This window comes from Canis lupus, chromosome 25, assembly GCF_011100685.1.
Source record: "Canis lupus familiaris isolate Mischka breed German Shepherd chromosome 25, alternate assembly UU_Cfam_GSD_1.0, whole genome shotgun sequence".
Taxonomy (NCBI): Eukaryota; Metazoa; Chordata; class Mammalia; order Carnivora; family Canidae; genus Canis; species Canis lupus.
In genome coordinates, this window is record NC_049246.1 from 51,238,822 (window position 1) to 51,264,599 (window position 25,778).

Consider the following 25,778-nt stretch of genomic DNA (forward strand, 5'->3'; position numbering starts at 1 on the left):
CCCTGCGCGGAGCGTTAACCGGAGGCAGCCGCCGCTCACGGACTGAGTCCGCGCAGCGACGTCGGGACGAAGTCAGCCGCGGTGCAGACGCAGCGGCGGAGCCCGGAGGGGCCGGCACGCACTCGGGGGACCCGCACGGTGCAGCCCCACGCGGAGACCCTGCACGAGCCCGCGCGCCCCCAGCATCTCCCAGGCGCTTCCCTCCGCTTGCCTGCAGCCACGGTCCCGTGCGTCTTGCTCCTCCCCGCTGCTCGCCTCCGGACGCCTCCGGACGCCTGCGGTGCGCGCTCAGACTACCTGTCCCGGGGAGGTGAGGCGGGCTGCTCCCGCGGCGGGGGCCCTCATGGCCTGCCCCGTGAACTACAATTCCCATGAGACACTGGGGCCGCGCAAGCGCGTCGGGGTTCAAGCCTGGCGTGGGAGCCCATTGGCTGAGCTGGCGCCGAGCCGGGAGCCCTGATTGGCCGAGGGGCCTGAGGCCACAGATTCCGGAAAGGGGAAGAGCAGCCAACATGGCGGCGGAACGCGGCGCGGGCCAGCAACAGTCGCAGGAGATGATGGAGGGTGAGCGGCTCCGCGGGGCGGCGGCCCGAGGGCCCGGGCGGGCGGGGGGCGGCGGCCCGCAGCGGCCTCGCCTGAGAGAAGCGGGCCGTCCGGGCTGCGGCTGCCGCTCCGGCTCGGGCCCCGCCGCGCGCGCTGACAGCTGCCGGCTCGGGGGCAGGGGCAGGGGCAGGGGCAGGGGCGGCCCCGGCCCCGGGGACCCGGCAGAGGCTGCAGCGGCCGGGAGGGCGCGGGCGGCGGGGCGCGGACGGGCGGCGGGGCCGGGTACGCCGGGCGTGCTGCTGGCGGGCGCCGCGCCCCGAACCTCCGAGCCCGGCAGCTCCTGGGGAAACTGAGGCGCGCGGCGGCGCGGAGGGAAGGGCTGGGCGGGAGCCGAGCGGCCCGGGCCCTCTGGCCCCAAGACGCTAAATCCGACCCTTTAGCTCCGTTGGAAAAAAATAATAATGATCCGCACGTGGTGCCCGCGTCGGCGGCCTGGGCGGGGGTCCCGGTCGGGGCAGCCCCTCACCCGGGCGCCAAGTGCCGGGAGGAAGGGGGGGCCCGGGCACCTGCACACGGGGCCGGGGGAGGACGGAGGCAAGGACCGTGGAGGGAAGCGGCCAAGAGTGACCGCCCGGTCGGAGGAGGGCGGCAGGGGAAGGCCGGGGCGGCCCCGCGAGGGGCTGGGTGTTTGGCAGCCAGGAGACAGCCCTCGCTCCGTCCGCCGCACGTCGCCCTTTCGGAGTCTGGGTGAATGGCACGTGCAAAAGCCAAGTGATTCCGTCCCCGGCCCGGCCCGGCCGTCCCCACCCATCCCGTTACCCAGCAAGCTCCCTAGCACGTCCTGGCATCTCCAGGTCTTCAGTGCCTCCTCCGTTCCCACTGCCCATGCTGTGGGCCAGCCCCTTGCTCCCGGGATCCCGAAACTGCACCATAATTGGATCCGCTGCCCCAGCTGCGGACCGTCTGCTGCCTGCAGGGTGGTCCCGCGTTGCACTTTGGCCTCCCGTCGTCAGGCGGAGTCCCTGCCGCCCTGGGCACAGCCACACTATGCCCAGTGGAAGGCGCCCTCCCTTAGCCTCGGCCACAGAGTGCCCCGTGCGTGGTAGCAGCTAACTGCCGAGTGTTTAGTGCGGGTCATGCACATGCCGACTGCCCCGGAGGCTTTTCTGCGTTAGTCCGGACAGCACCTCTGGTCTGTGGGGCCTGTCCCAGCCCCCTGGTTACAGATGCAGAGAGCGAGGCTTGGGAAAGCCAACAGCCTGTTGGCACCGGGTCTCTAAGGGCAACGTGAAATCTTCAGCAGGAGCCCCCGGCATTCCAGAAACCTGTAGAGTCAGAGCTCAGATTCGGATGTTAGAATCGCATCAGATGCTCTGGGAATGCAGAATAGATGAGACAAAGCCCAAAAAAAAGCCACAGAGAGACCAGTTAGGAGGCCAGGAGGGAGCCCAGGCAGTCGCCAGAGGGGGGCAGAAGCAATGGATTTGGCGGTTTGGGAGGCGGAGTTCATAAGGACTTGGTTTTATCCAGCAGTCGCTTCCCAGGCGCGCTTTTCTCGGCCCAGGAGGAGGTACAGAGAAGAAGTAAAACTACTTTTCCCCCAAAGAGTGCACCCCTTTGTGGACGAGGCGTAGCAAGGATGATTGAGGACTCCCAGGGATTTATTCCTGTTTCAGCTCTTTGAGACAGACTGCCAATGGAGACGATGAAAAAAGTCTGGAGAAGGGAAGATTATTTGACGGTCTTAGCAAAGAAATTTTGCCAGTCTGCCACGTTTAGTCATTGCCTTATCTATCAATTCAGAAAGTACTTATTTACCAGCCTTTCAAAGCAGTTAGCTGGTATCACTGTGTGCTGATGTTTGGCATCGGTGACCTTTATGTGGGGCGTTTGGCGCTACTGGCTGTCTTCGCCTTTTTCATTACAGCCCCCCCCTCTGCCCACAGTCTGATTTGAGTTAGTCTTGATTTCTTTCAGAACGTGGGCCTGTGAACTGGGCTGGTTTTCTTGGCCAAATGGATAGTGGAGCGTGGATGAAGGTATGTGGTGGAAGGGTCACACTGGTCCCCTCTACGTGGACATCCAGGCCAAAAGCAAGCCGCACAGGAGGCGTTCACTGTGTGTCACCCATTAGTACCTGGTCACAAATGACCCAGGGCTTTCAGAACACCTGGTAATGCTTCACAGTGTCCTCGAGGGCAGGAATAGTAGCTGCTCATCTCAGTACCCGCGTGTCCTTCCCGCTCTGCCCTCCCACACACAAATTGTCCCCAGCACCGTGCACCTCAGGTGGCGCCCAAGACGCGGAAGACACTCAAATGTTTGTCGAGCTGACTTCAACCGATGTTTTTCAATGAAGTCTTTTTGACTTACAGCTGGATGTCCGTCTGTTAAATGTTCCTCGGGGAGTCACGTAAAGTGGCTGTGAATTCTTACGGATGTGTGTGGGCTCAGTTGACAGGCGGGTCGAGTCTGAAGAATCTGGCGATGAGGAAGGGAAGAAGCAGAGCAGCGGTATAGTGGCCGACCTCAGTGAGCAGAGCCTGAAGGATGGAGAGGAGCAGGGAGAAGAGGACCCAGAAGGTACCAGGCCCAGTTAAGAGCCTTCAACTCTCTAAGGGGGGAGGGTGCAGCCGTGTGGTGCATGATCTGCTCTGCCCCACCCCACCGCCTTGGGTGGTGGGCAGGCCAGGGCAGTGGGGGCTGCTCTGGGCAGTGGGACGACTGCTGTGCGAGAGGGGCATTCCTTTGGCTGGCTCTGGGTCTGCTGATGCAGCACTAGAGGCCCGCTGGGGGCTGGCGGCCGGTGCTCCGAGCAGCGCGCCCCCTGAGGCGCTCCTAACTGAGCTGACTCATCTGTGGCACTTGCAGGCAGGATGCATTTGTTTTGAGTTCCCCTGAAGGCGAATGCTACTACTAATAACAGTGGTACTAGTGTGTGATCCGGGACGGAATCAGGGTTGTTTTATTAACCATATGTTCAGAAAGTGAGATTTGAAAAAAACATTTTCGCTGATGCTTTTGTTTCCTACTGTAGTAATGTAATTTCAGAATAGCACTTTAGAGAAGTCACTTCTAAGTCCTGCTTCACCATCCTTAGAGGCCTGAGGATTGGCTGCTAACTTGCTTAGATGTTAGGAAAATTGTCTCATGCAGAAAATATCTCAGTAGCCTCCTAGCATTTTAGTGTTTAAAAACAATAACAAAATTAACTTAGAGATGAGAAAAGTAAATTCTCATTCCATAATGGTGGTTTTTCACCCTCCACAACCATGATCTTTGTTTGGTTAGAAAAATCAGTTTAGGGCAGCCCAGGTGGTTCAGCGGTTTAGCGCCACCTGCAGCCCTGGGCATGATCCTGGAGACCCAGGATCGAGTCCCACGTCCGGCTTCCTGCATGGAGCCTGCTTCTCCCTCTGCCTGTGTCTCTGCCTCTCTCTCTGTGTCTCCCATGAATAAATAAATAAAATCTTTAAAAACAAAGAAAAGGGAAAATCAGTTTACATTGAAAAGAACGAGAGAGCACCTGAACAGACAGAAAGGTATCCAGGACGCGTTATTAGGTGAGAGCTGCAAATTTCCAAACACTATGCATGTTAAAGGCCGTCTGTTAAAATTATTAATAACATGTAAGTTTCAACATACTTAAAAGAGAAAACCCATCAAACTGCAGTTGAGGGTCTCTGAAGAACACTTTTGAGAGGGTCTCATACCTTCTGCATTTTCTAAATTTATATACAATGTACGGACTTTCAAGGTGGTACTAGTCATGCACTCCCGTTATGGTAATAAAACTTCCCACAAATTTCTAAAAAACAAAACTAATTTTTAAAATAACATTGTGCTCTGTGCCAGTGAAGATGATTGGTAACTATGGCAACCTAATTTTAAGGCAAAGGGAGATTACCACAAAAGTATCAGCCACATTTACTTTGGAGTTCCAGAGTCGATATTCTGGAGGTGATGTGGGTGGAATAAATGCATGGGAGTGATGGAGGAAAGCACTCGTTACTGAGTCACAGAAAGACCAAGCGAGTGGGGGCATCACCTGCTGTCACAGCTGAACACTCCGCGCTCACAGAGGACTGGAGAGTTGGTGGGGCCCTGTGCTGAGGATTTCTCTCCCTGGGTGGTGAGCGCGGGCTCCCTTGGCTCACCCAGGGGCTCACAGTCACAAAGTAGAACAATGGGACTAGAACCTGGCTTGTCCAAATCCAGCTTTCTTTCCTCCAGACTACTAGCAGTTTTATAAGTCCTTAGGAGACCAGGACTCACTCACACCTGTATTTATTTAAGTCCTGTCCTAAGTTCAAATAAAACAAATTCAAACGTATCAACCGTTAGCTTTTACTTATTCTCTGCAACTTTTTTTTTTTTTTAAGATTTTATTTACTTATTCATGAGGGAAGCAGAGAGAGAGGCAGAGACACAGGCAGAGGGAGAAGCAGGCTCCTAATAGGGAGCCCGATGTGGGACTCGATTCCAGAACCCCGGGATTACACCCTGAGCCGAAGGCAGACGCTCAACCGCTGTGCCACCCAGGCGTCCCTGTAACTTATTTTTTAAAAAAAGATCAATACATGATACATTTGGGAAAATATTCTGGGCTGGCAACTGTTTCAGCAGTGAAGCTGTTGTTTTGAGGGGCCTGCCCTGAGCTCTGGGTCGTTACAAACAGAACCACTTTAAGCTGTGTGGCACCTGTCCGGAGGAGCCCAGGCCCAGTTTCTACCCACTGGCCCTGCTCGATTGCAGTGCTGCCCTGCGCTCTCAGGTGTCCTGCTGTAGACGCTTGATGGCCTGGACACCTGCCCTCATTGTGCTGCCTCCCTCATTGCAACTTCCAGGGTTTGTGGACATTGGATTTGTGCTGTCTTGGGGTGAGGGGTAATTTGGGTATATCTTGTGGTTTTGCCCAACTCCTTTTATCTTATTCCTAGGTTAGTTAGTATCTTGTACAGTTGTAGCAAGTGACTCTAGTAAATGATAAACTACAGTAAATGACGTATTTTTTTGACTAGTCATTGTTGATTGTTCTCGAAAAGGCACAGTGAGAAGACCTACTTCAGCCAGTATGAGCAGTGCTGCTTTGTTAAGCTGCTGGGTCTGATGTTAGGTGCGCCTCTGCTGCCTCCAGCCGAGGGGCCAGGCGACCCTCGGACAAAGCCCGGTCCTCGGCAGGCGCCGTGAGCATGAGGGGCAGCAAGCCCGTTCCGCCGCGGAAGCAAGGGCAGTTTTGCTGCAGGAGAGAGGGAGCGGTAGGAGCCAGGCAGAAGCGTGGCAGGCCAGGCGGCCTAGTTTCCTCAACCAAAAATTGCAGGAGCCAAAGGGGACATCAGAGAAATGTCATCCAGTCGCAATATAGGACCTTGTTCGGATCCTAGTACAAGCAGACATGGGGGTAGAAATCGTCAGTTGATGAAATCCAAGAATCACCACTACTTTTTTAAAGCGTTGAGCCCTGTTTAGACACGCACACAGCATTCAGTTCGGGGGAAATGAGGACCGGGAAACAGCCGATTCCAGGCTGTGAGCTCGCAGGTTGAGCGAGGCTCACAGCTCTCCCCAGCACTGGGGCAGGGCTGGGTAGGGGGCCTCTGCGGGGATCAGCGCCACGCCCCCAGGGGAGGAGTGTGTTCAAATTGGTCAGGGCTCTCCAGTCCCTCTGTCGAGCTGTGCTGTTTTGTTTTCCTCTTTGCAGAGATAAGTGTTTATAGCTACCAGGCCACTTTCCAGAACAATAAAAGGCACATCCTAGAACATCTGACATGCCCAGCATGAGCTATATTCAAATGGCCTGATTTATTGCCACAGACGAGAAAGGAAAGGCCCAGAGAGGGCAGGCTGCTGCCAGCTGTGCAGCTCTGGGCGGCACCGCAAGGTGGGCGGCTCCCCTACCACTGACGGGGCTCCCCAGAGGCTCCGGAGGCCTCCCCGCCTTCCTGCAAATGGCTTCAGGCTACATTTCCTTCTGGCAAGTTCAGTGGCACAGATGGAAGTTTGGAGACCTTTGCCAGTAGCCGAGTTCAGGAACATCAGAACGCCTGAAAGGTGACCGTGCCTGGAACAGGGCATTAACCACGCCAGCTGGGGCCTCCACGTACCGCCCATGGTTTCTCCTGTGCGTGACTGAGCTCCGTGAGCCGGGCAGCCCGAGTCCCAGCACCATGGACACTAGGGCTCTGAATGGGCTTATTTCTTCTCCTTTTTTCAGAAGGACAAGAGCTGCCTGTGGATATGGAAACCATTAGCCTGGACAGAGATGCAGAGGTAATGCGCCGCTGGACGCAGCCGCGGGGGCCACGGTGACAGACCGCTGTGGCCGTCAGGGTATCGTTCATGGTGCTGGCAGATTAGCAAGTGATTTCCGAGGCAGATTCCTTGTGTCCTTGTTGTTTCTAAGACTGGACTGAAACCCCAGCTCTGTGTAACCAGAGGGTTGGGCAGCCAGCCCGTGAACCGCCCTTTTCGGTCGCCTAAGTGACAGGAGCGGGTCAGGTGATCACATTGTCTGTGGCAGGACCTCGACCTCCCCAACATGTGAAGCACACTGGGCACCGGCAGCTCTGGGCAGGCGGGAGGCCACCCAGGAGCAGCACCCAGGCCCCCTCACCCCTCCCGAGCCCGCAGCGGGCTGCCAGCGGGCACCTAGGCCTGTGTTTGTGCTCAGGGGACCGCGGGGCTAGAGGCTTTATGTGCATTTTTACATCAAACTGCCCTCCGTGTCACTGTGTGTCACTGTTGCCTCACCTGCCCCCGCCCCCACTCGCTGGCCCCCCATTGGCTCCTGCTCCAGGAGGCAGGTCTTCAGGAGCTTCTCTGCAGCGACGTTTTTTCATTTCAGGATATTGATCTGAATCACTACCGTATTGGGAAAATTGAGGGCTTTGAGGTGCTCAAGAAAGTGAAGGTGAGAGCGACTCTGTCTTCCCTCTTGAGGGGGTGCTGATACCCGGGGCCCGTGTCCCCTGAGGGCCACAGACACATCCGTAACTGAGCGTCCTTTCTGCAGACGCTGCTGGCCTGTGTCCGGAACTGCCATCAGCACCTTTTACCCTAAACATGGTGGGGTTTGCAAAGTCGTCCCAGAGGCTGCTGGGCGAGGCCAGGCTCTGACCCAGTGCAGAGCCTGCCTGCAGCTAACACATCCTGGACTGTATTGTCCTTAACTCGCCTCAGTTAAATTTGTTCAAAGCTGATTCCACTGGCAGCTTGCTTTGCTGGGAAACAACACACACCCCCAACCCTGACTAATGCCTCCCTCACCAAGGAGGTCTGCCCAGTGCAAGGCCTGCCTCCAGCCTCCTGTGGGCGACTGCCCATCCTATCCAAGGTTGGCACATTTCTAGAAAACAGTGGGAGAATGAAAACCACACCCCCTGCCCTGGAAGGCTGGTCCTGAGTCCTGTGACCGCTGGCTTTTTCTGGTGGCCTCTCTGTTACCTATGTCAACTGTCCTTTTTCATCCCTCAGACTCTCTGCCTCCGTCAAAATTTAATTAAATGCATTGAAAATCTGGGGGAGTTACAGAGTCTGCGAGAGCTGGATCTTTATGACAACCAAATCAAGAAGATTGAGAATCTGGAGGCGCTAACGCATTTGGAGTGAGTCGTGATTCCGGGGTACACCTGAGTTGCCTGTTCAGTCTCCCCAGAACCAACCCTGGGCCCTGGCTCTCTGCCCTGGAAGGTCACCTCTGCCACAGGGTCCTGCCCAGCGCCTGGCTCCACAGGTGGCGTTGACTTGACCGCAGTCCCAGCCTGCAAGTCAGACCTTCGATCGCAGGCTCCTGGCTGGTCCCGTCTGGGGACAGCACTAATTCTGTCCTTGGCGCAGGCCCGAGAGCTCAGGCGGACAGCTGGGGTGGGGGCGGGGGGCTCGCCCACCTGGGGGAGCCCTGCCTCCAGGTTAGTGGAGTTCTGAGCTCCATGGCACCTGTGCTCGTTAAAAAGCTAACTTTTTGCTTGTTCTCAGGATTCTAGATATTTCTTTCAATCTGCTGAGAAACATTGAAGGAGTTGACAAGCTGACGCGACTGAGGAAGCTCTTCTTGGTTAACAATAAAATCAGTAAAATTGAGAACATAAGCAACTTACACCAGCTGCAGATGCTGGAGCTGGGGTCCAATCGCATCCGGGTAGGTACAGGTGCATGGCCAGGGCCTGGCCCCTGGGCCTGGCGGTGGTATGTGTGAGGTGTGTGCTGGGCAGAGTGTTTCTTATGGTGTGATTTTATTTTCCAGGAAAAGAATGCTAACTGCGGGTCAGTATTAATATCACGGGCTACGACTCTGTGGTCGAGCTCTTTTTTTTTTTTCTTAAAGATTTTATTTATTTGTGAGAGACTCAGAGAGAAGAGAGAGAGAGGCAGAGGGAGAGAGAGAGAGAGAGGCAGAGGGAGAGGGAGAAGCAGGCTCCATGCAGGGAGCCCGATGTGGGACTCGATCCTGGAACTCCAGGATCAGGCCCTGGGCTGGAGGCGGCGCTAAACCGCTGAGCCACCTGGGCTGCCCTGAGCTCTTTCTTTGCACGTAAATTCCACTCATCATGCAGATCCCACCTGAACCTCAGCAAAGCGCCCCAGTTACGGTTCTGCCCGAGGTGAAGCACTTTGGTTTTGAATGTCCTGAGGGCTGTGATCTTTGGCAAGTCTCTGAGAGGACAGTGTCCCAGACACAGCAGAGTTGTGGCTTGCAGCCATCTGACCTCCACACGGGGGCCGTAGGAAGCACGTTGCGGCTCCCTGCTTGGTTGGCCCATCCTCCCTGAACAGCTGCATATGACCGGGACGTGCCCCTGGCAGCCTTGCATCCTGCCATGCTGTCCGACCTCTGAGAGCGTTGGGCAGAGTAGACAAGAGGCTTTGGGAAAGAGGTCTGGCGTCCGTGGGCGTCTGCTCGACCCATCTGACTTAGAGCTGCTGGGCAGAAGCTATGGTGGGAAACACGGACTGGCACGGGGAGGAAGAGGGCGGTTGGCCTTGGAGGAGGAAGGGGCACCAGGACGGTGATGAGGGTATCTGCTAGCCAGAACACCACTCGATGGCCACCCGGTGTCCCTGGGAAGCCGTGCCACCAAGCCTGGTGCTTCCCTGGCCCCTGTGTGGGAAATAGCCCTCCGCCTGGCTCTGGACATTCGCAGCACACTGTGATCAGTCCAGCTTGGCCCTTGAGAGCTGGGCAGGATGCAAACCCAGAAGGGCCTCTGGTGACAGCTGTGAGCAGTCACGTGGCCCACATATCAGAGGCGCACGTTGAAAAGTAAAGAGTTAAAAAAAAAGGGGGTGGTGGACACCTGGGTGGCTCAGCGGTTTAGCACCTGCCTTTGGCCCAGGGCGTGATCCTGGAGTCCCGGGATCGAGTCCCACGTCAGGCTCCCTGCATGGAGCCTGCTTCTCCCTCTGCCTGTGTCTCTGCCTCTCTCTGTCTCTATGTCTATCGTAAATAAATAAATAAATATTTTTTAAAAAGTAAAGAGCGACCCAGATGTCAACATTTTATCAAGTGTCTGTCTATATGGTGGTGTCTCTAGTCACAGATCAGTGTAGACGATAGCATTGAGGGGCGCCCTCCCCCTGAATCTGCATCCTCACGTCCTGCTGTGACGTACGGGGAGGTGCTCCTACCTCCTGCACCTGCTGCTGCTGTTAGCGTGTGCTGGAGAAGCTGGTAGTTAGGACCTTGGGGAGGAGAGCAGTGAGCACAGCGCGTCCTGGACTGCCCACTCCACACGGCACCGGACCTGACAGTTGAATACAGGATCCCAGAGAGGAGGGCGGGTTGTGGGTCCCGAGGCGGGGACAGAGCCAGGGAATGGCGGGGCCTGCTACCAGGAAGCCTGGGTGGCATCCAAGGTCAGAGCTGCTCTGGAGAAGACCTAGGCTCTTGGAATGCATTTTAATGAACCCTTCATGGAATGACTGCGTGATAACCTGTCAGCGCAGCGCTTTAGCACTTTGGGGCGCAACTGCTCATCTGGGAGTGTCCCTTGACCTCGAGCTCTCTGAGGGTTTGGGGTGAGCCCAGGAGACAAGGCCTTGGACTGTCCACCTTAAGTGAAGTTTCATTGGAGAATTTCCAGAGTGGAAAGGTAGCTTGCCCACAGCTCAGGGCACAGTTCCAGGCAGCTGCGTCCCCTCCCCAGGCACCTTTCCTACCCTGGTCCAGCTGGTTGGCCACACGGTGCTAACTGCTACTCTTCTTCACAGGCAATTGAAAATATTGACACGTTAACCAGTCTGGAGAGTTTGTTTTTGGGGAAAAACAAGATCACTAAGCTTCAGAACCTAGATGCACTTACCAACCTGACGGTCCTCAGTATGCAGGTACTGATCCACCTTTGCTCCCACGGGCTGCACCCTGCCGGCAGCAGAAGCGCCGGACCCCCGTCCCGTTTGTCTTTGACTGTGTCAGAGTCCACGCTCCTACTGCCAGGGAGCAATTGCAATGTTAGGTTTCAGAGACACACGTACGTACACATAAAACTTCCTTCCCTGGGTGGTTTCCAGCCCGAGGGTCGTCTTGAGAAGGTAGCGCTGGTGCTAGAGCCTCCTGAAGCATGCGGCCTGATGGTGGGAGCGACGCATCCCACGCCCGCACAGAGAGCAGAGCCCTGTGTTTGGCAGTTGGCAAGCACCCGGCGTTGCCTAGGCTCCTGCTGCCTTTCCTACCTGAAGCAAACGAGTAGAGTCAGACTCTGGAGGGGAGGTGTGGGAGGGTGTTCGGGGTGTGGAGGGTCTCCCGGAACCGCTCGCGCCTCATAAAGCAGAGTCCGCAAACTCTTGTAAGAGAAGCCCCGTACCTTGAGTTACCGTATATACTGAAATGAGAAGTCATTTATTTTAAAATAGTGTATTTGACATTCTTGAATTACCAACTTATGGGGGTAGACCTTCCCCAGGCACATCTAAAAAGGGAGTTCCTCACCTAAAAGCCTCTAACGCTCACACGTGCTAACGTTTTAGCACAACAAACTTGAAATTTTGACCTCCTTCTCTGAGTAAGTTCCAAGCTGGCACACTCGAAAGGCAGCGCACTGTTGCCAGGACGCTTCAAGACGAGAGGTCTCCTTCCCTGAGAAACATACTGTCTTGTATCCTCCACGCTGTTCTGATGGCTGTTGGCCCTCCCTCCCGCAGAGCAACCGGCTGACCAAGATGGAGGGTCTGCAGAGCCTGGTGAACCTTCGAGAGCTGTACCTGAGCCACAACGGCATCGAGGTCATCGAGGGCCTGGAGAACAATGTAAGACGTCCGCTCGTCTGTCCGGGGCGATACGGGGTAGGCCTGGTCTGAAGGAGACTCGTGGCCTCTAGGGGTTTATGGTAGAGACCTTCCCGCTCTGGAAACAGAGCGGTCCCCACGCTGGGATGCGCGTGACCCACATACAGTCTCCCCACGCCCCTCGGACGAGCGTTGGGCCGGTGCTCCCCACTGCAGCCAGCGCCCGCACCGACCTCCCGACCTCCCGTCCAGGGCAGGGTGCACTGTGCGGCCACCAGCAGCGCCGCAGCCATTTGGGAAGAGTTTGAGAACACAAGCCCTGCCTGTTCCCAGGTGCCCCGTACTGCAGAGGGCTGGCAGGTGTCGGCAGCTTCTTCCCTCCCCTCCTGACCACTGCACTTCCTGGCCCATGGCTTTCCGGCCCACGGGCCATGCGTGTTCTTCCTCCTCTTTTCTCCCGCCCTGGCAGGGATGAGGAGGGCCTGTCCACCTGCTGCGGACAGCCCGGCTCTTGCCCAGTGGCCTTAGGTGTGCTGAGCGGGGAGGGCGGGGCAGCACTGGCCGCTGCCCTTCTCGGCTGCCTGTGGGCGAGCCTGCTTTTCCTCACTGCATGCAGTTCAAGACAAATAAAATATTTTTCTCATTATATTTTACTGGGTATTTTTTTCCTGTTTTGTTTATTGCCAGCAAAGGTAACAGCGTGGTCACTCATGTTGTACACCTAGCACTTCTTAGTACAGGCTCCTGTGGCTCTGCGCCTCAGCCCCTCGGTCTAGTCATCGTTGTCACCATTAGTAATGTTTTCGAGGAAAAACCACGTTCTGAATTTCATTTTACCACTACCTAGAATTTGCGAGGAGTTAGACGTGACCTGTGATAAGTGTAGTCGCCTTCCTTACCCCCTGCAGTCAAGTCGACAGCTTAGGAGCATGTGCTGGGCGTACGCTCAGGCAGTGCAGGGGTCGGTGGAGGCAGAGCTGTAAGAGGCCCGACTGTATGGGGGCCATGAGCGCACGGCAGCCGGGGTGTGCACACGGGGTGTCCGGCCTGAGGGGCCCACACCCCCCGGGGGGCCCTGGGTCTCCCCACCCTGTGTCCCGCAGGCTGGGAGGAGGGTCGTGTCTGCAGCACGGTCCCCTGAGCACAGGTCCCCAGCAGATGGGAAAGAAGCAAGAGTGTAGGTTTTCCCAGTAGGCTGCTACGCTGGGGTCTGGGTTCGACTCCACAGCGTTAAGAGAAAGCAGTTGTGGCCCTGAAGGTTATTATGTGATGAGAACATTTATCAGGGTCCGATGTGACAGTCTCCTCAGGGCTTCGTTTAACTGCAGATCAAATGTCCGTTTAAGTTTTCTGTCTTAATGGTTCTGGAATGTATTTTTGTTCTGGGAGGTAAGGAAGTAGGTGCCTGTCCTTCCCAAATGGCAAACCCCCGGCCCAGCACCACAGACGACACCTCGCAGCATGCAGGGCATCCCCCACGGCCAGGGCCGGCTCCCCGCACACTCCTCATGCCGTCTCTGTGGCGCCGTGGACAGCCCTGTCTGCCATGCTTGCTCCCTACTTCACCCGGTTCCTCGCTTTTTTGTAAGCAATTCTCACTGGTTTGCTTTTGGATGAGCTTTCAAAACACTGTCCAGCTCCCCAGAAGAAACAAGACTGCGTCAAGCACATCACTGGGCCCCTGTGCTCAGAGGCTCGGGCCCGTCCCGTCAGCCACAGGGCCCACCCCGCGGTCAGAGCCTGCGTGTTTCCACTCGCACGGCCCATGACACCAAGCACCGCAGGACGGGGTCAGAGGGCTGGAGATGGCACGGTGGCGACCCAGCCTGTCCCCGCCTACTGCCCGCCCTCTTCTGTGACCTCTAAGTCCCTGTTTGCTGCAGACGTCCCAGGCCCCGGGCAGGAGCCTCCTGGCACCCTGCACTCACGCAGCAAACAGCACACACGATGGGCCCAACACGAGCTCCTCGAAGGAGCTCCTCCTCGGCATGCCCATGCCCAGCCTGCACCTGACGCGGTGCGGACCGCGTGGCTCCCCAGAGAGGGACCAGCGCTCTTGCTGGGTGACCTTGCGGGTGGACCCTCGGAGCCAGAGGCCGGGGCCAGAGCTGCTGAACCGGCACAGCTGCTGGCTGCGGGCTTATGTGTGTGTGTGCGTGGATTTGTTTTTATTATATTAAGACAATTTTTAACTTTCCTTTAAAACTTGGGAGGGTTGGGAAACAGAATCCCAGGAATGCAGTAGAAAATGTAAGAAGGGATCCACAGTCAGAAATGGGTAAGACGAGAAGGGAATGAACTTTTTTTTTTTGGCGGGGGCGGGGGGATGAACTTTTATGAGTGGCTGTCAACCGATTTCTAAATGTTTCCCTTTTGATTTTAGAAAAATGTGCCAGTTGGTTGGATTAACCGTAGTTCAGGAAGCAATGCAGGCTTTAACAGACTCCATTTCCGCTGCAATGTTTTTGGATTCTGTTGAACCTTGAAACTATAGCTTAAGAAGTATTCCCGAGGCTTAGCTGATGTGTATCAGGGAGACGGCGGCTGCCGGCATTCCTCAGAGGGGGATGGTGTGTCTCTGCGTGGAGGCGCAACGTCTGGCCTGCAGACGGTGCTCAGTCGCTCCGGACGCTGTCCTGTCAGCTGTAAATCCCAGGCTGGCGCCAGACCCACTCGCCCTCAGCACCCCCGCAAGGGGCTTCCCTCTCTGCCCCTTCCTCCCGGTCCTCCGGGAGCATGGGCCGGGGCCAGTGTGCCACCTCTGCTTGGACCTGAGCAGTGTCCTCCCTGTGGCGAGCCCCAGGCTCCTCATCCCTGACTTAAAATAATATTTTAAGGATTATTTTTGAGGTATGGTGCACGTCCTCAAGATAAACTGAGTAGACGTTGCTCTAAATGTCACCCCTTCCTCAGAGACCACCCTGACCTCCCCACCCCGAGCCCCAGGCCCACCCCACTTCCAGGGCCGTGTCACTCTGCTCTTCCGGGACCACTCATCTCAGCAGGACAGGGACCCTTGTGCACCGCAGTCCAGGGCTGGGAGCGTCAGGTGCCAAGGATGGTGCGCGCTCGATGCGGGGGTTGTGAGGGTTCCGTATGCGAAGGACACGGGGCTGCAGGAAGCGGGAGGAGTCACCACCCTGTTGGCATGCTCCTGTGCCAGGAGGGCAGACTGGGTGGCCCGCCCCGCAGCTCTAAGCTCGGCACCTGACGCCCTGTGCGTGATCTCACAGTCATTGTTGAACTGAGATAATCCAGGAAAAATCTTATCTCCTTATTTTAGAACAAACTCACGATGTTGGACATTGCATCAAATAGAATCAAAAAGATTGAAAACGTCAGCCATCTAACAGAGCTACAGGAATTCTGGGTAAGTGGAATGCACACGGGATTGACGTTGCTTCTGCAGATGTGCTGCCTCCAGGTGGGGTGCCGTGAGCGAGGGCAGGAGCGCAGCCCCGGGGCTTCCAGGAGAGCGAGGCGGGCGGGCACCGTCACGAGCGTGGTGTTGGCTTTGTCTGTGGGTCCACGTCACCGGGGAGCAGAATCTCAGGCCCCACGTTACCCCAGATGGGGAGACCCTGGAAGGGGCAAATGCGGCACCGGAGCCGTGCGTTCAGTGCGGACGTGCCCCAGCACCAGAGGAGAGGTGGCCGGGTTTGTGCGGCCCATCGTCCTGGACCCTGCCGCGCGTTCTGATGGTTACACCTGTGGTCCTGGGAGTCGCAGAACCAGGGAGAAACAGGTTGTAGGAAGTCATAGTTTCTTGACTCGTCTAAAGGTGTTGCAGAATGGTCCCCGAGCTGCGGTCCTCCGCGTCAGGATCGCACAGGCGTGTGGGGGGCCCGTGCCCAGGCTGGTGGCCCCTCAGGGATCACTGCACACACCTCACCCTGTGATGCTGCGGGGCGAGCGAGCTCCTGGAGGTGCTCAGTCTGACCGGGCTCTGTGCGGAGTCTGAGGCACGATCCTTCCTCGTCTAGCCACGCTGCCCATTCACTTTTCTTTCCTCATCTTAAAAGATCATCCAGGTCTCCCTGGAGCACAGGTAGCCTGCTGTGAAAACGCCCCTGGGCCCTTATTACTATCACTGGGTCTTAGGAAGTGTCAGGGTGTGGAGCCAGAGCAACTCTGGGGGCCCCAGCGGGCCCCTGGGAGCCCACCGGGTGTAGTACACAGCCCAGCCCCGCGGGCACGGCTGGGGACAGGCTGGCTGGACCAGAGCAAAGGCCTTTGGCTCTGGAGAGGCCGGGGAACGACACACAGCAGCCCACAGGCAAAAATGCAGATCCCGGTGGCAGAGGGCCTGGGTGACAGGGAAGGGGAGCCTGGCCGGAAGTTTCAGGAGTAGGTTTGGGGCACCAGCTGGTCCTGAAGCAGTGTTTCTGAAACCGGATTCCTTCTCCGTGCCTGCCAGGGGATAAGGGCAGGGGACCTGGGGTGCTGAGACCACAGCTAGGGCCGGCTGGGTGCCCCAGCCATGGGGGAGGATGGCCCCGGAGCCCTTAACGCACAGAGGAGCTGCTGCTTAGACCACCACGCAGACAGCCGAGTGAGGCGGAGCTTGCAGTGCTCCGAAGAAATAGGAAGCCAGTCTCAATAAAGGCTCAATCACCCAAATTCTGCATTTATTCACGTTCCCTTTGTTCTGCCAATTAGAAAAGGACGTTGCAATACCCCAGCCGTGGTTGTGGATTTGCTTTGTCCGGTCCGCTCCGTCAGCTTTTGCTGCTTGTATCTTGAAGGGCTTTTTTTTTTCATTACATATACGGGTAGGATTGTAGTGTCTTCCTGAAGCGTTGTCTCTTACCGTGCGGAATGTCCCTTTCCGCGCCGCCCTCTGTTCCCGTCCTGGGGTCTGCCTCCGTGTGATTCTGTTACCGTTCCCATGGGTATCTTTCCCCCTCCATCTACTCAGCCTGTGTTTTCATAATCAATAAACTGTACCTCTCGTAGACGACACATGGGTTTTATCCAGTCTGACCATCTCTGCCTTTCAAGCGAGGTGTTTACCCCACGTACATTTAATACGATTACGTTTACTTGCATCTTGTGTGATGGTTGGGGTCAGGTCTACCAACTTGCTGTTTGTTTTTTATTTGTTCTTTTTTCTCTCTTTTCCTGCCTTCCTTTTGGATTGGGAAAAACAGTATTATTTTGTGGATAGTCTATTTTATTTCCATTGTCAACATATTTGCTTATATCTGTGTTTTATTTTTGGTGACAAATACACGAAGCATATTTTCAATTTTTCACAGTCTGCCTTCGAGTAATATTATTACCACATCCCGTAGAATGTAGGACCCGTATGCTTCAGGTCCCCCCAGCAGCTAACATTGTTCTGAATTTTACTTTTAATAGGTTATAAACTCCATGGTATGTCACTGTTACCTGTTAAGGAAATTAATTTTTTTTTTTTTTTTTTTTTTTTAGAGAGAAAGAGTGAGTGGGGGGGAGGGGCAGAGAGAGGGGAGAGAATCCCAAACAGGCTCCACGCTCAGTGCAGAGCCTGACACGGGGCTGGATCTCACGACCCTGAGATCATGACCTGAGCCAAAATCAAGAGTCAGACGCCCAACCGACTGAGCCACCAGGCGCCCCAACGGACATTGAATAACAAGAAAACCTACTTGTTTTACCATTTCTGGCATGTGTTATTCTTGTGTGTAGTTTGCATTGCAGCATTTCCCTTCCACCTGAAGAATTTTAACATTTCTTACTGTGCAGGCCTGCTGTGAACCAGTTCTTTCAGCTTGGTCTGGAAAAGCCCCTTTATTTTACTTTCGTTCTTGAAGGGCAGTATCACAGGGACAGGATCCTGGTTTGACGGTTGGAGGAGTGCCTTGGGCACCTGTCCGCGTCCCCACCTGCTCCGGCTCGCTCGGCTCCTATGACCTCGTTCACCTGTGTGCAGTGTGTCTTTCTCCCTCCAGCTGCTATTTATGTTCTTGTTACCACTTTCCTTTCTTGTCACTTGCATGTCATGTGCTATTGAGCTTTTAGGATCTATGAATGTACAGTTTTCAAAATCAAATGCAGAAAACTTTTGAAAATAATTTCCTCAAAACATTTTTCCGCCCCTCCTTCCCCCAGTTTCTTCCCCAAACCCCCAGTTATGGATACATAATGTTGTCTGGCGCCCGGCAGCTGGGCCATTGGCTTTTTTATGTTGTGTGCTCCATTTGTACAATTTCTTTTCCTGTTTCTGCCACATCTTGATCTTTTCTTCTGCAAAGTTCATGTGTTAAGCTCATGTAGTCAATTTTTGTATCTCAGATGTCATATTTTTCAACTCTAAAAAAAAATTTGCTTCTCTTTCTGTAGATTTTATTTCTCTCCTTACATGTATGTTTTCCTGAAAGCCTTCCTTTCTCACTTGGCTGGTCATTTTTATATAAGATGCTGGCCATTAGGATGTTGAGTTGTTGGGGCATCTGGTGGCTGTCAGTAGAGCATGTGACTCTTGGTCTCGGGGTTGTGAGTTCCAGCCCCACATTGAGCGTAGAGGTTACATAAAAATAAAATCTGTGGAAAAGAGAGATGTTAAGTTATTGACTGTTTGGATTTTTGTTGTTTTCCTTTAAAGTGTATGGGTTCAGTCACTGCTTGATCCCTTTGAGGCTTGTTTACAGCTTTATCAGTGCGTATCTAAGAAGCTTAAGGCTTCGTCTAAGCCTAAGGCTTCATCTAAGGCTCCTCCTAAGGCTGTTTCTAGGCTGTGAATCCTCTGGTACATTTAATGAGGTCCCATCCTCGGGTTGGTGGGAGCACAGACATGTCCTTTCCCTGCGTGAATCCTGACCTCACCCAGCTCAGAGCTCCGGGGCCAGTCCACACTCACTTTTCAGTCCAGGGTTCCAGGGGACCCCGGGTGCTCTTCTGGATCTATTTTCCCTACGTAGCTCACTCCCTCCGAGGATTCCAGCTACCTCTGCCTCCCTGAACCACTCACAGTCTCAGCTTGGGTCCCCCGGGGTCCACAAAGCGCCTCCAGGCAGAAGGCTGGATGAGCACACAGGTCCCCTCCCCGTTCTCCTGCTCTCAGGAGTCACTGCCCTGTGTTGCCTGTTGTCTGGTGTGTGCAGTGGTTTCATGTCGTCTGTCCTGTTTTCTAGCTTATGACCAAAGGCAGGTCCAGCTCCAGTGCCCCATCACATGAAGTGGAAGCCCTATTTCTTTATTTAATCTCATTTTTCTGTGTCACTCACCTACTGCAGGGCGTAAGCCTCATGAGGGCAGAGGGATCTGTCTCTGTGTTTGCTCACTCTTACCTCACCGGCCCCTAGAATCGTGCTGGCACACACGATATATGGTTAATGTCCATATATGAAACACGGCTCCTACAGAGGTGCCATCTCTGCAGGAGGGTAGGAGGGTGCCTGGTGGCTCAGTCGGGTAAGTGTCCCAACTCATGACTTTGGCTCAGCTCATGATCTCAGGGTCATGAGATTGAGCCCTGCATTGGGGGGGGGGGTGTCCACGCTCAGCAGGGAGTCTGCTTGGGATTCACTCCCCCTGTCCACTCCCCCTGCTTGTGCTCACTTGCTCAGTCTCTCTCTCTAAAATATATAAATAAAATCCTAAAAAAAAAATAAATGAGGCAGAGCATGAACAGGCACATCACAGAATAAGAAGTAACAGTTGCTTGTAAATACATAAAATGTCTTCTATTTCATTAACTTTTAAAATACACCAAAACAGTGAGATGTGTTGTGGCCGTCAGGTAGGCAGAGCCTTTGCTAGAATGGAGTCTGTGCTGCGCCGAGCGCTCCCATGGACGCCGGCGGGACTCGTCAGCATGTGTCCTGTGGCGTCTTCAGGGCTGAGATGCTTTCACATCTAACACCCTAACAAAATGATGAGAAATTCAAAGATTTATGTACAAAAATACGTAAATATCAGGACTCGTTTTTTTCCGGTGGAAATAGCTTTGTTGTATTTTCTCATGATAAAGTCTGTCTGTTCATTGTAAAAAAAGCAAAAGACCAGATTACAAAGAAGACACGTCTGCCTTTTCCTTGCTTTTTGGTGTGTAGTGTCCAGTTTAGGAGAGATCATAAACCCAAAGCTTATAAAAACAATTACCCAGACTTTCTTCTGAAGCTTTAGGTTTGTATTATTCATACAATTTCTCCAACTTAGGGAATAGTGAATAAATGATGACTTATCTATATGATGAAATATGCTACTATGAAAGCCTTCCAACGAAGTTTGTAAAGGGAATTTAATTACAGGAAAGTGCTCATGAGATAGTGTTGATGAAAAAGAAGGAGGTGCAGCTGTTGATAAATCAGCGCCCTGGACACACAGAGAAAGGTCTAGAAGTGCATGTGGAGAATCGAGAAGCCCTCACCTCTGGATTGCAAATGGAGAGCTGGCTTCACTTTTTATACTCCCCAGTTCCTCCAAGTTCTCTGTAACAAGCATGTTTCCTTCATAAGTGAAAAACAAATGTGCAGAAAAGTATATTCTAGGAGAACCAGGGGCAAGACTTGGAGCCGCACCTCCTGCAGAGGTAGTCAGGCTCACGGAGCAGGCTGGAGGACGAGCAGAGGCCGACACGGCCTCCCGTCTTTCTCTCTTGCCGTCGTCCCTAAGACGAAGCTATCTCTGTCTTGCTGTATCTCCCACTTTGGGGCAATGAGCACTTTGATCCCCAGGAAGAAAAGGAGGAGCGGGTGTATTTCAGCGGCGAGCTGGGTGGCTGCCGACGTCGCTCTGTGCGGGCAGGAGCGTGGGGGCCCCGCGGCCCACAGACAAGTGGGCAAAGACAAGGAGCCACTGTTTCCCTGGACGAAGGAGGCAGAAATCGAGCTGGGGCTCCCGGGGCTAACATTTTCTGGGCGGGGGTGCAGCGGGGAGATGGCCGCACAGGACAAAGCCCTGGTGGTCAGCTTGGGGCTTCCTTAGACGAGTCGGCTACCCGCGTGTCCTGGCAGCCGACAGCCGTGGGGGGACGTGAGCCTGGTGCCGGTTCCAGGCGCCACCCAGCACGCAGAGGCGCTGGCATTCTGACCTGCCAGAGCGGAGGGACAGTGCCAGACACCCAGAAACTCCGTCGACACCCCGGCACGGCCACCATCGGGCAGGTGAAGCACTGTCCGGGCCCGTGACCAAGCTGCCACAGGACCAGGAAGCTCGCCAGGCGGCCGCTGGAGGACAAGACGACTCAGGCTCTAAGTAATGTCGCATCCGCAGGACAGTGCGACCCGTGACGAGGAGAAAAATGGCTCCTTAGAAGCCACAGGAGGCGATCGGAAACGTCCCCCCTCACCCGGGTCCCAGCACCCGTGCCCACGTGGGGCCCCTGCCCGCGCACACACGTGGGCCGCGCTGACTCATGCCTAGCAAGCAGCATAGAGCAGTAGCAACAGGGCCTGCCCCCGCGGTCGGGTTGGGGGAGGCTGGCTTCCACCCTGGGCTCCTTCTGGCTCGCTCGAGTCCCTACCGTGATTTGGAGTAACAGACGCCCCTTTGGACGCCGGCAACATACAGGGCGCGCGTCCGCTTTGTTGAAATGCCCCACAGATGTTCAAAAAATAGGTGATTTTCATAATCTACCGGTTGTATGTGAGACGTATCTTGAGATTTCCCCCACATCCCTGTCTTGAAGATGCTACTGAGTTTGGGGGAAGTTAAGTGTGTGTTTTCTTTATAAATATCAGCTGGAAAACTGTCCTGAGGCGAGGTGTGAGGTTTGGGTCCTGAAAACCCTGAGCAGGTGCAGGGAGAGCCTCGCACAGGACACGCTGTGCAGCACAATCCCAGCAGTGGATTCAGGCAGCGCCCGTCACTGGACGCCACGACCACGAGGGGCTGGGCGTCCGCCCTGTGTCACCCCGCATGGAATTCACCAACTGCGAGGGGAGACGCGGCCCCAAGTCACCCACGTGATCAAGCCTCCAACCCTGGCCGAGGGACAGCCTGAGCCGCGCGTCGCCCGACGTGATTCCTCTATAGAGCACACCCCCCAGGAGAGTCGTCTGTGCTCACCAGGCCCTTAGAGCTACCGACGGGAAGTACAGGGGCTGGAGGAAAAAGGAGACAAGTGGAAGAGTCCAGAACGAGGACGCTCTACGTGGCACTAAACTGGGGTTCTTGAAAAAGCTTCGTTTAACAGGAAAAAAAATGAGTAGAAGTGGGAAATGTTCTAGATTAAAAGAAACTAAAAATTTCAGCTTCTGGGGAGATACGCCAGGAAGGGCCCCGGCCCCGCCCCGTGACGTGCCCGCGGTGACACACGTACGAGGGGCAGGCTCCCGGCTCTCTGCCTCAGACGCGGTTCCGGCGTCCCACCGGTGAGCCAGGCCCCCCCGCACTCACCAGGCCCCCAGGCTGGGACGGGCCGCGGGACAGGGGCGACCTCCGGTGCGAGCGGAGCAAGGCGCCGGCGCTCCGGGCCTGGCCAGAGCCCAACCCACAACCCACGGCCACCGTGACGTCACCAAGACGCTCTTAAGCAGACTGTGCTGCGGACAGCGTCACACCTCAGTTTTTGTTAAAGGACAGTCCTTTCTGCAGGTCGGCGGCGCAAGCGTAGCCGGTGCAGGCGCCCCGTCGGGCTCCCCGCCTCCGCGGCCCTGGCCCGTAGCTGCCGGGCAGCCGCAGCCCCGGGGAGAGGCGCGGCCGTGTGAGCGCTGGCCGAGCCGATGGACTCGTGCTGAGTAGGTGGACGCTTGGGTTTGTCCTGGAGGCGCCTCCCGAGCGTCGCTTCCAGGGAGCGTCTGCCCGCGCGGCGGCAGAGCATCTCCTCGCTGTCCGGGCCCTCCGTCCGCCAGGGCCGACGCCTGGGGGTGCAAACCGGCTTTGCCGGAGCACGAGGCCCACGAGGCCCACGGGGAGCCCTCACCGGAACAGGTGAGTCCAGAGCATGTGCGTCCGAGACCACGGCTGGGCGGCCGTCGGGCTGTGGCCGGGGGGGGGGGGGGGGGGGGGGGGGTTGGCCTGCGCTGCTCCGCGGAGCTGAGGAAGCACCGGTCAGCGTCTACGGCAGCACGCGGCCCAGCGGCCGGGGCCCAGGCCGCCCTCGGCAGGCTCACCCCGTGGCACCGCGGGGCTGCCGACGGCCCGGCCCTGCCCGGCAGAGCTCGCCAGCGCCCAGGCCTGCAGCTCCACCCGGCTCGGAGCCGGTCCCCCCGTGCAAGGGGCCCAGCGAGCGGGACGCCAAGGCCGCAGCTGGGAGGCGACCAGCCAGGACTCGAGGCGCTTGTTGCACAGTCAGCCGCCTTCATCCAGGAATCCACCTCGGGGGCGTGTGGTCCAGGGTCTAGTGTGGGATCCGAAGTCACCAGATGAGCCAATAGGGAACTGTGACCTGTGCTCACGAAAAAGCAGTGATGAGAACCCAACCCCCAGCATTCAGTGGCCCGGGGCAGGGGCGGGTCGTGTGGGTCCTGCTCCTTCCCACCTCCAGACCCTCCTCCTCCTCCTCCTCCTCCTCCCCAAGACCTCAGCCCGCTGCAGAGTGCTCGCTGCACGCCTGCCCTTCAGCACCCTTGTTTCTGTGTCGCCCTGTCCTGGGGGTTCCCCGGGGACTTGGCTTCCCCGCCTCCTCGGCCCCAGGTGAGCCCATCATACGTGCTCCGCCCCCGTGCCCTCCTGCCTGCGGGCCCAGCTCCGCCGGCGTCTCCGGGTCCCTGGGGTCAGCGTCCTCCACCCCAGCCACCGTCCTTGCACCCGCAGCCGCGCTTCCTCCTCACGCCGCTCCCGGGACCTCTGGGTCTTGGCCCCGCGGTCCCCGGTCACGCGTCGGTCGTCCTGCTGCGTTCTCCTTGGTTTCCTCCCGCGGCTCACGGCAGTGCGGGGCCCCGTCTTGTGCCTTCCCCCAGGGAGCCTCCCTGGTCCACACGGGCCCCCGGGGCGCCCCCAGCGCGCACGTCGTATTCCCGCCAGGGCCTGCCCCAGCCCCGGGGCCACAGCAACAACTGCACCCCCGGGGCACCCCCGGCGCGGGGCGATGTCGGCTGGGCCCGTCCCCAGGCTCAACATCGGGCACATGGGCGTCAGGCCAGGCTCTCGGGATCGTCCTTCTTTCTCCGCCTCCCTTGCTCGTCCCGTGCAGACCCGCATCTGCCCTCCCGCTTCACCCAGCACCCGGCCTCTGCTGTCCGCGGCTCCCCTGTGGCCCGAGACACTGTCCTCCCGCCCGGCCGCTCCCACGGCCCCCAGCCTGCCACGTCACCCCGTGTCACTGGCCTCAGATCCCCAGCTCCTGGAGCCCAGCCTGGACGTGGTGGGTCCCCACGGCCGTCACCCTGTGTCCCAGACCCGAACACGAGGCAGCGGCACAGAACTCCGAGCCGACCAGTGTGACCTGGAGCACCTCAGAGAGGCCTGGGGAGGCGCCTGCCCCCGCGCTGGCCTTCCTGCAGTGGCTCCACGTCCTTCCCACGGCGCGCGTGGCAGCTCTATAGGCTCTCACCCGACAGGTCTGCTCCCTGTCCCCGTCCCCGTGCCGCGCGCCCCTGCCCTCTGTCTCTGCGTGCAGAGGCCCCGGGGCCGCGTCGCTCCAAGTGTGGCCTCTGGAACAGGCGTGACCGGACCGGGGGCTCGGAGGGCATAGCGCTCCCGGCAGCCCACCCGCGCCCGTGTCAGAGTGCCGCGGTCTGGGGCGTGCAGGAGGCCTCATTACACCACAGAAATCGGCAGACCGCGCTCGTCGGGGCTTCTGGAGTTTTCTGGGAGCTGGCTGCTGCGTGGGCATGCCCGGGGCCTCAGGGTGCCCGTCCCGCACTCCCAGGCTCCTCTGCCGCCCTTTGCACTGTCCGTCCATGCTGTTCCCTGGGGCCCGGGGACCCGGCCTGGCCCCTCCCTGAGTCCCGCCTGCCCCCAGAGGAGCCTCGAGCCTCCACAGGACGGGTGTGAACCCCGTGCCCGCCGCGCCCGCGTCCCGACAGCGGATGATAAGGTCCAGAACTCTTCCTGGCTCTGGCGGGTGCCCTCCAGGTGGGCCCTGGGGGCCGGGGGGAGGCCCTGAGCTGCCTGGAGCCGCGCAGACCCCCAGGCCCTCCTCCGGCCTCACACCCTGGGGACAAGGGTCGTGTGGGCCGGGTGTGATCCGTGTGGCGCAGCGTTTCCCTCCGAGGCCAGCAGCAGGGATCCCAGTGGGACAGGCCAGGGGCAGCTCATGGGACAGACGGACATTTAGTTGGCGTGGACACTGCCCTGAGGGCTGTGTAACGGTCAGAGCACACAGTCGGGCCTCGGGGACCACTGGGGGTCTGGAGGAAGGACGCTGGGACCTGCGGGGAGCCTACAGAGCGCGGGGTCGTGAGCCGTGCCGCGTGCTAACATGGGCAGCCCCGTGGTGGTGGGGCCGAGGGCTGCGTGTGACCCGGACCCGTTCCCCAGGGGAGCCGCTGCAAGGTGGCCCAGGAGGTGCTAGAAGGTTCCATGGGGCCTGGGAAGGCCGCGCGGTGCCCTGAGTGGGTGGGGCAGGAGGCCGGGGCTGTTCTGCGCTAGCCGCTTCCCTAACCTGCGTGTGTGTCCCCCAGATGAACGACAATCTCCTGGAGAGCTGGAGCGACCTGGACGAGCTGAAAGCAGCCAAGAGCCTGGAGACGGTGTACCTGGAGCGGAACCCCCTGCAGAAGGACCCCCAGTACAGGCGGAAGATCATGCTGGCCCTGCCCACCGTGCGGCAGATCGACGCCACCTTCGTCAGGTTCTGAGTCCGGCTGGCTCCTCGCCCGGTCCCTCTCGACAAGAACGTCCCAGCCACGGTTTTTATCCACTCGCTCCTCGAGCCGTCGCTCTCTCAGCAGTCACAAACCCAATGGCAATAAAAAGGCACTGAGTGATGACTGCCGTGTGTGACGCCCACGCCGCCGGGTCTTCCTAGTTAGTGGTCGCGCCCGGGCCGCTCCCGCCGCGTCTGTCCTCCTGAGAAGGGCGGGCCGGTGGGTGCGAGGGCGCTGCCCGGGGTGGGGGCCCCGGGGCCGCCTGGCAGCCCACAGCCGCTCGGTCTTACAGACCAGTTGACGCCAGGGTTTTTCTAATTACACGTGTTTCAGAAC

General features: G+C 57.3%; 1 protein-coding gene across 3 annotated transcripts; it reads left to right on the top strand.

Annotated features, from left to right (window-relative positions):
* The first annotated feature begins 409 nt into the window (after positions 1 to 409).
* Positions 410 to 25,565, top strand: PPP1R7 (protein phosphatase 1 regulatory subunit 7). 3 transcript variants are annotated; one of them, XM_038574433.1, is made up of 11 exons: positions 484 to 564; positions 2,521 to 2,582; positions 2,998 to 3,126; positions 6,758 to 6,813; positions 7,388 to 7,453; positions 8,017 to 8,147; positions 8,518 to 8,680; positions 10,750 to 10,866; positions 11,680 to 11,784; positions 15,047 to 15,133; positions 25,257 to 25,565. In XM_038574433.1, exons 4-11 carry the CDS (start codon positions 6,781 to 6,783, stop codon positions 25,431 to 25,433), a joined length of 879 nt encoding a protein of 292 aa, XP_038430361.1. In that variant the 5' UTR covers positions 484 to 564; positions 2,521 to 2,582; positions 2,998 to 3,126; positions 6,758 to 6,780; the 3' UTR covers positions 25,434 to 25,565. The 3 variants fall into 3 exon arrangements, with proteins under 3 accessions (XP_038430359.1, XP_038430360.1, XP_038430361.1); XM_038574431.1 differs by lacking the exon at positions 2,521 to 2,582 and having other exon boundaries at positions 410 to 564; positions 2,998 to 3,138; XM_038574432.1 differs by lacking the exon at positions 2,521 to 2,582 and having other exon boundaries at positions 410 to 564.
* The last annotated feature ends 213 nt before the right edge of the window (positions 25,566 to 25,778 follow it).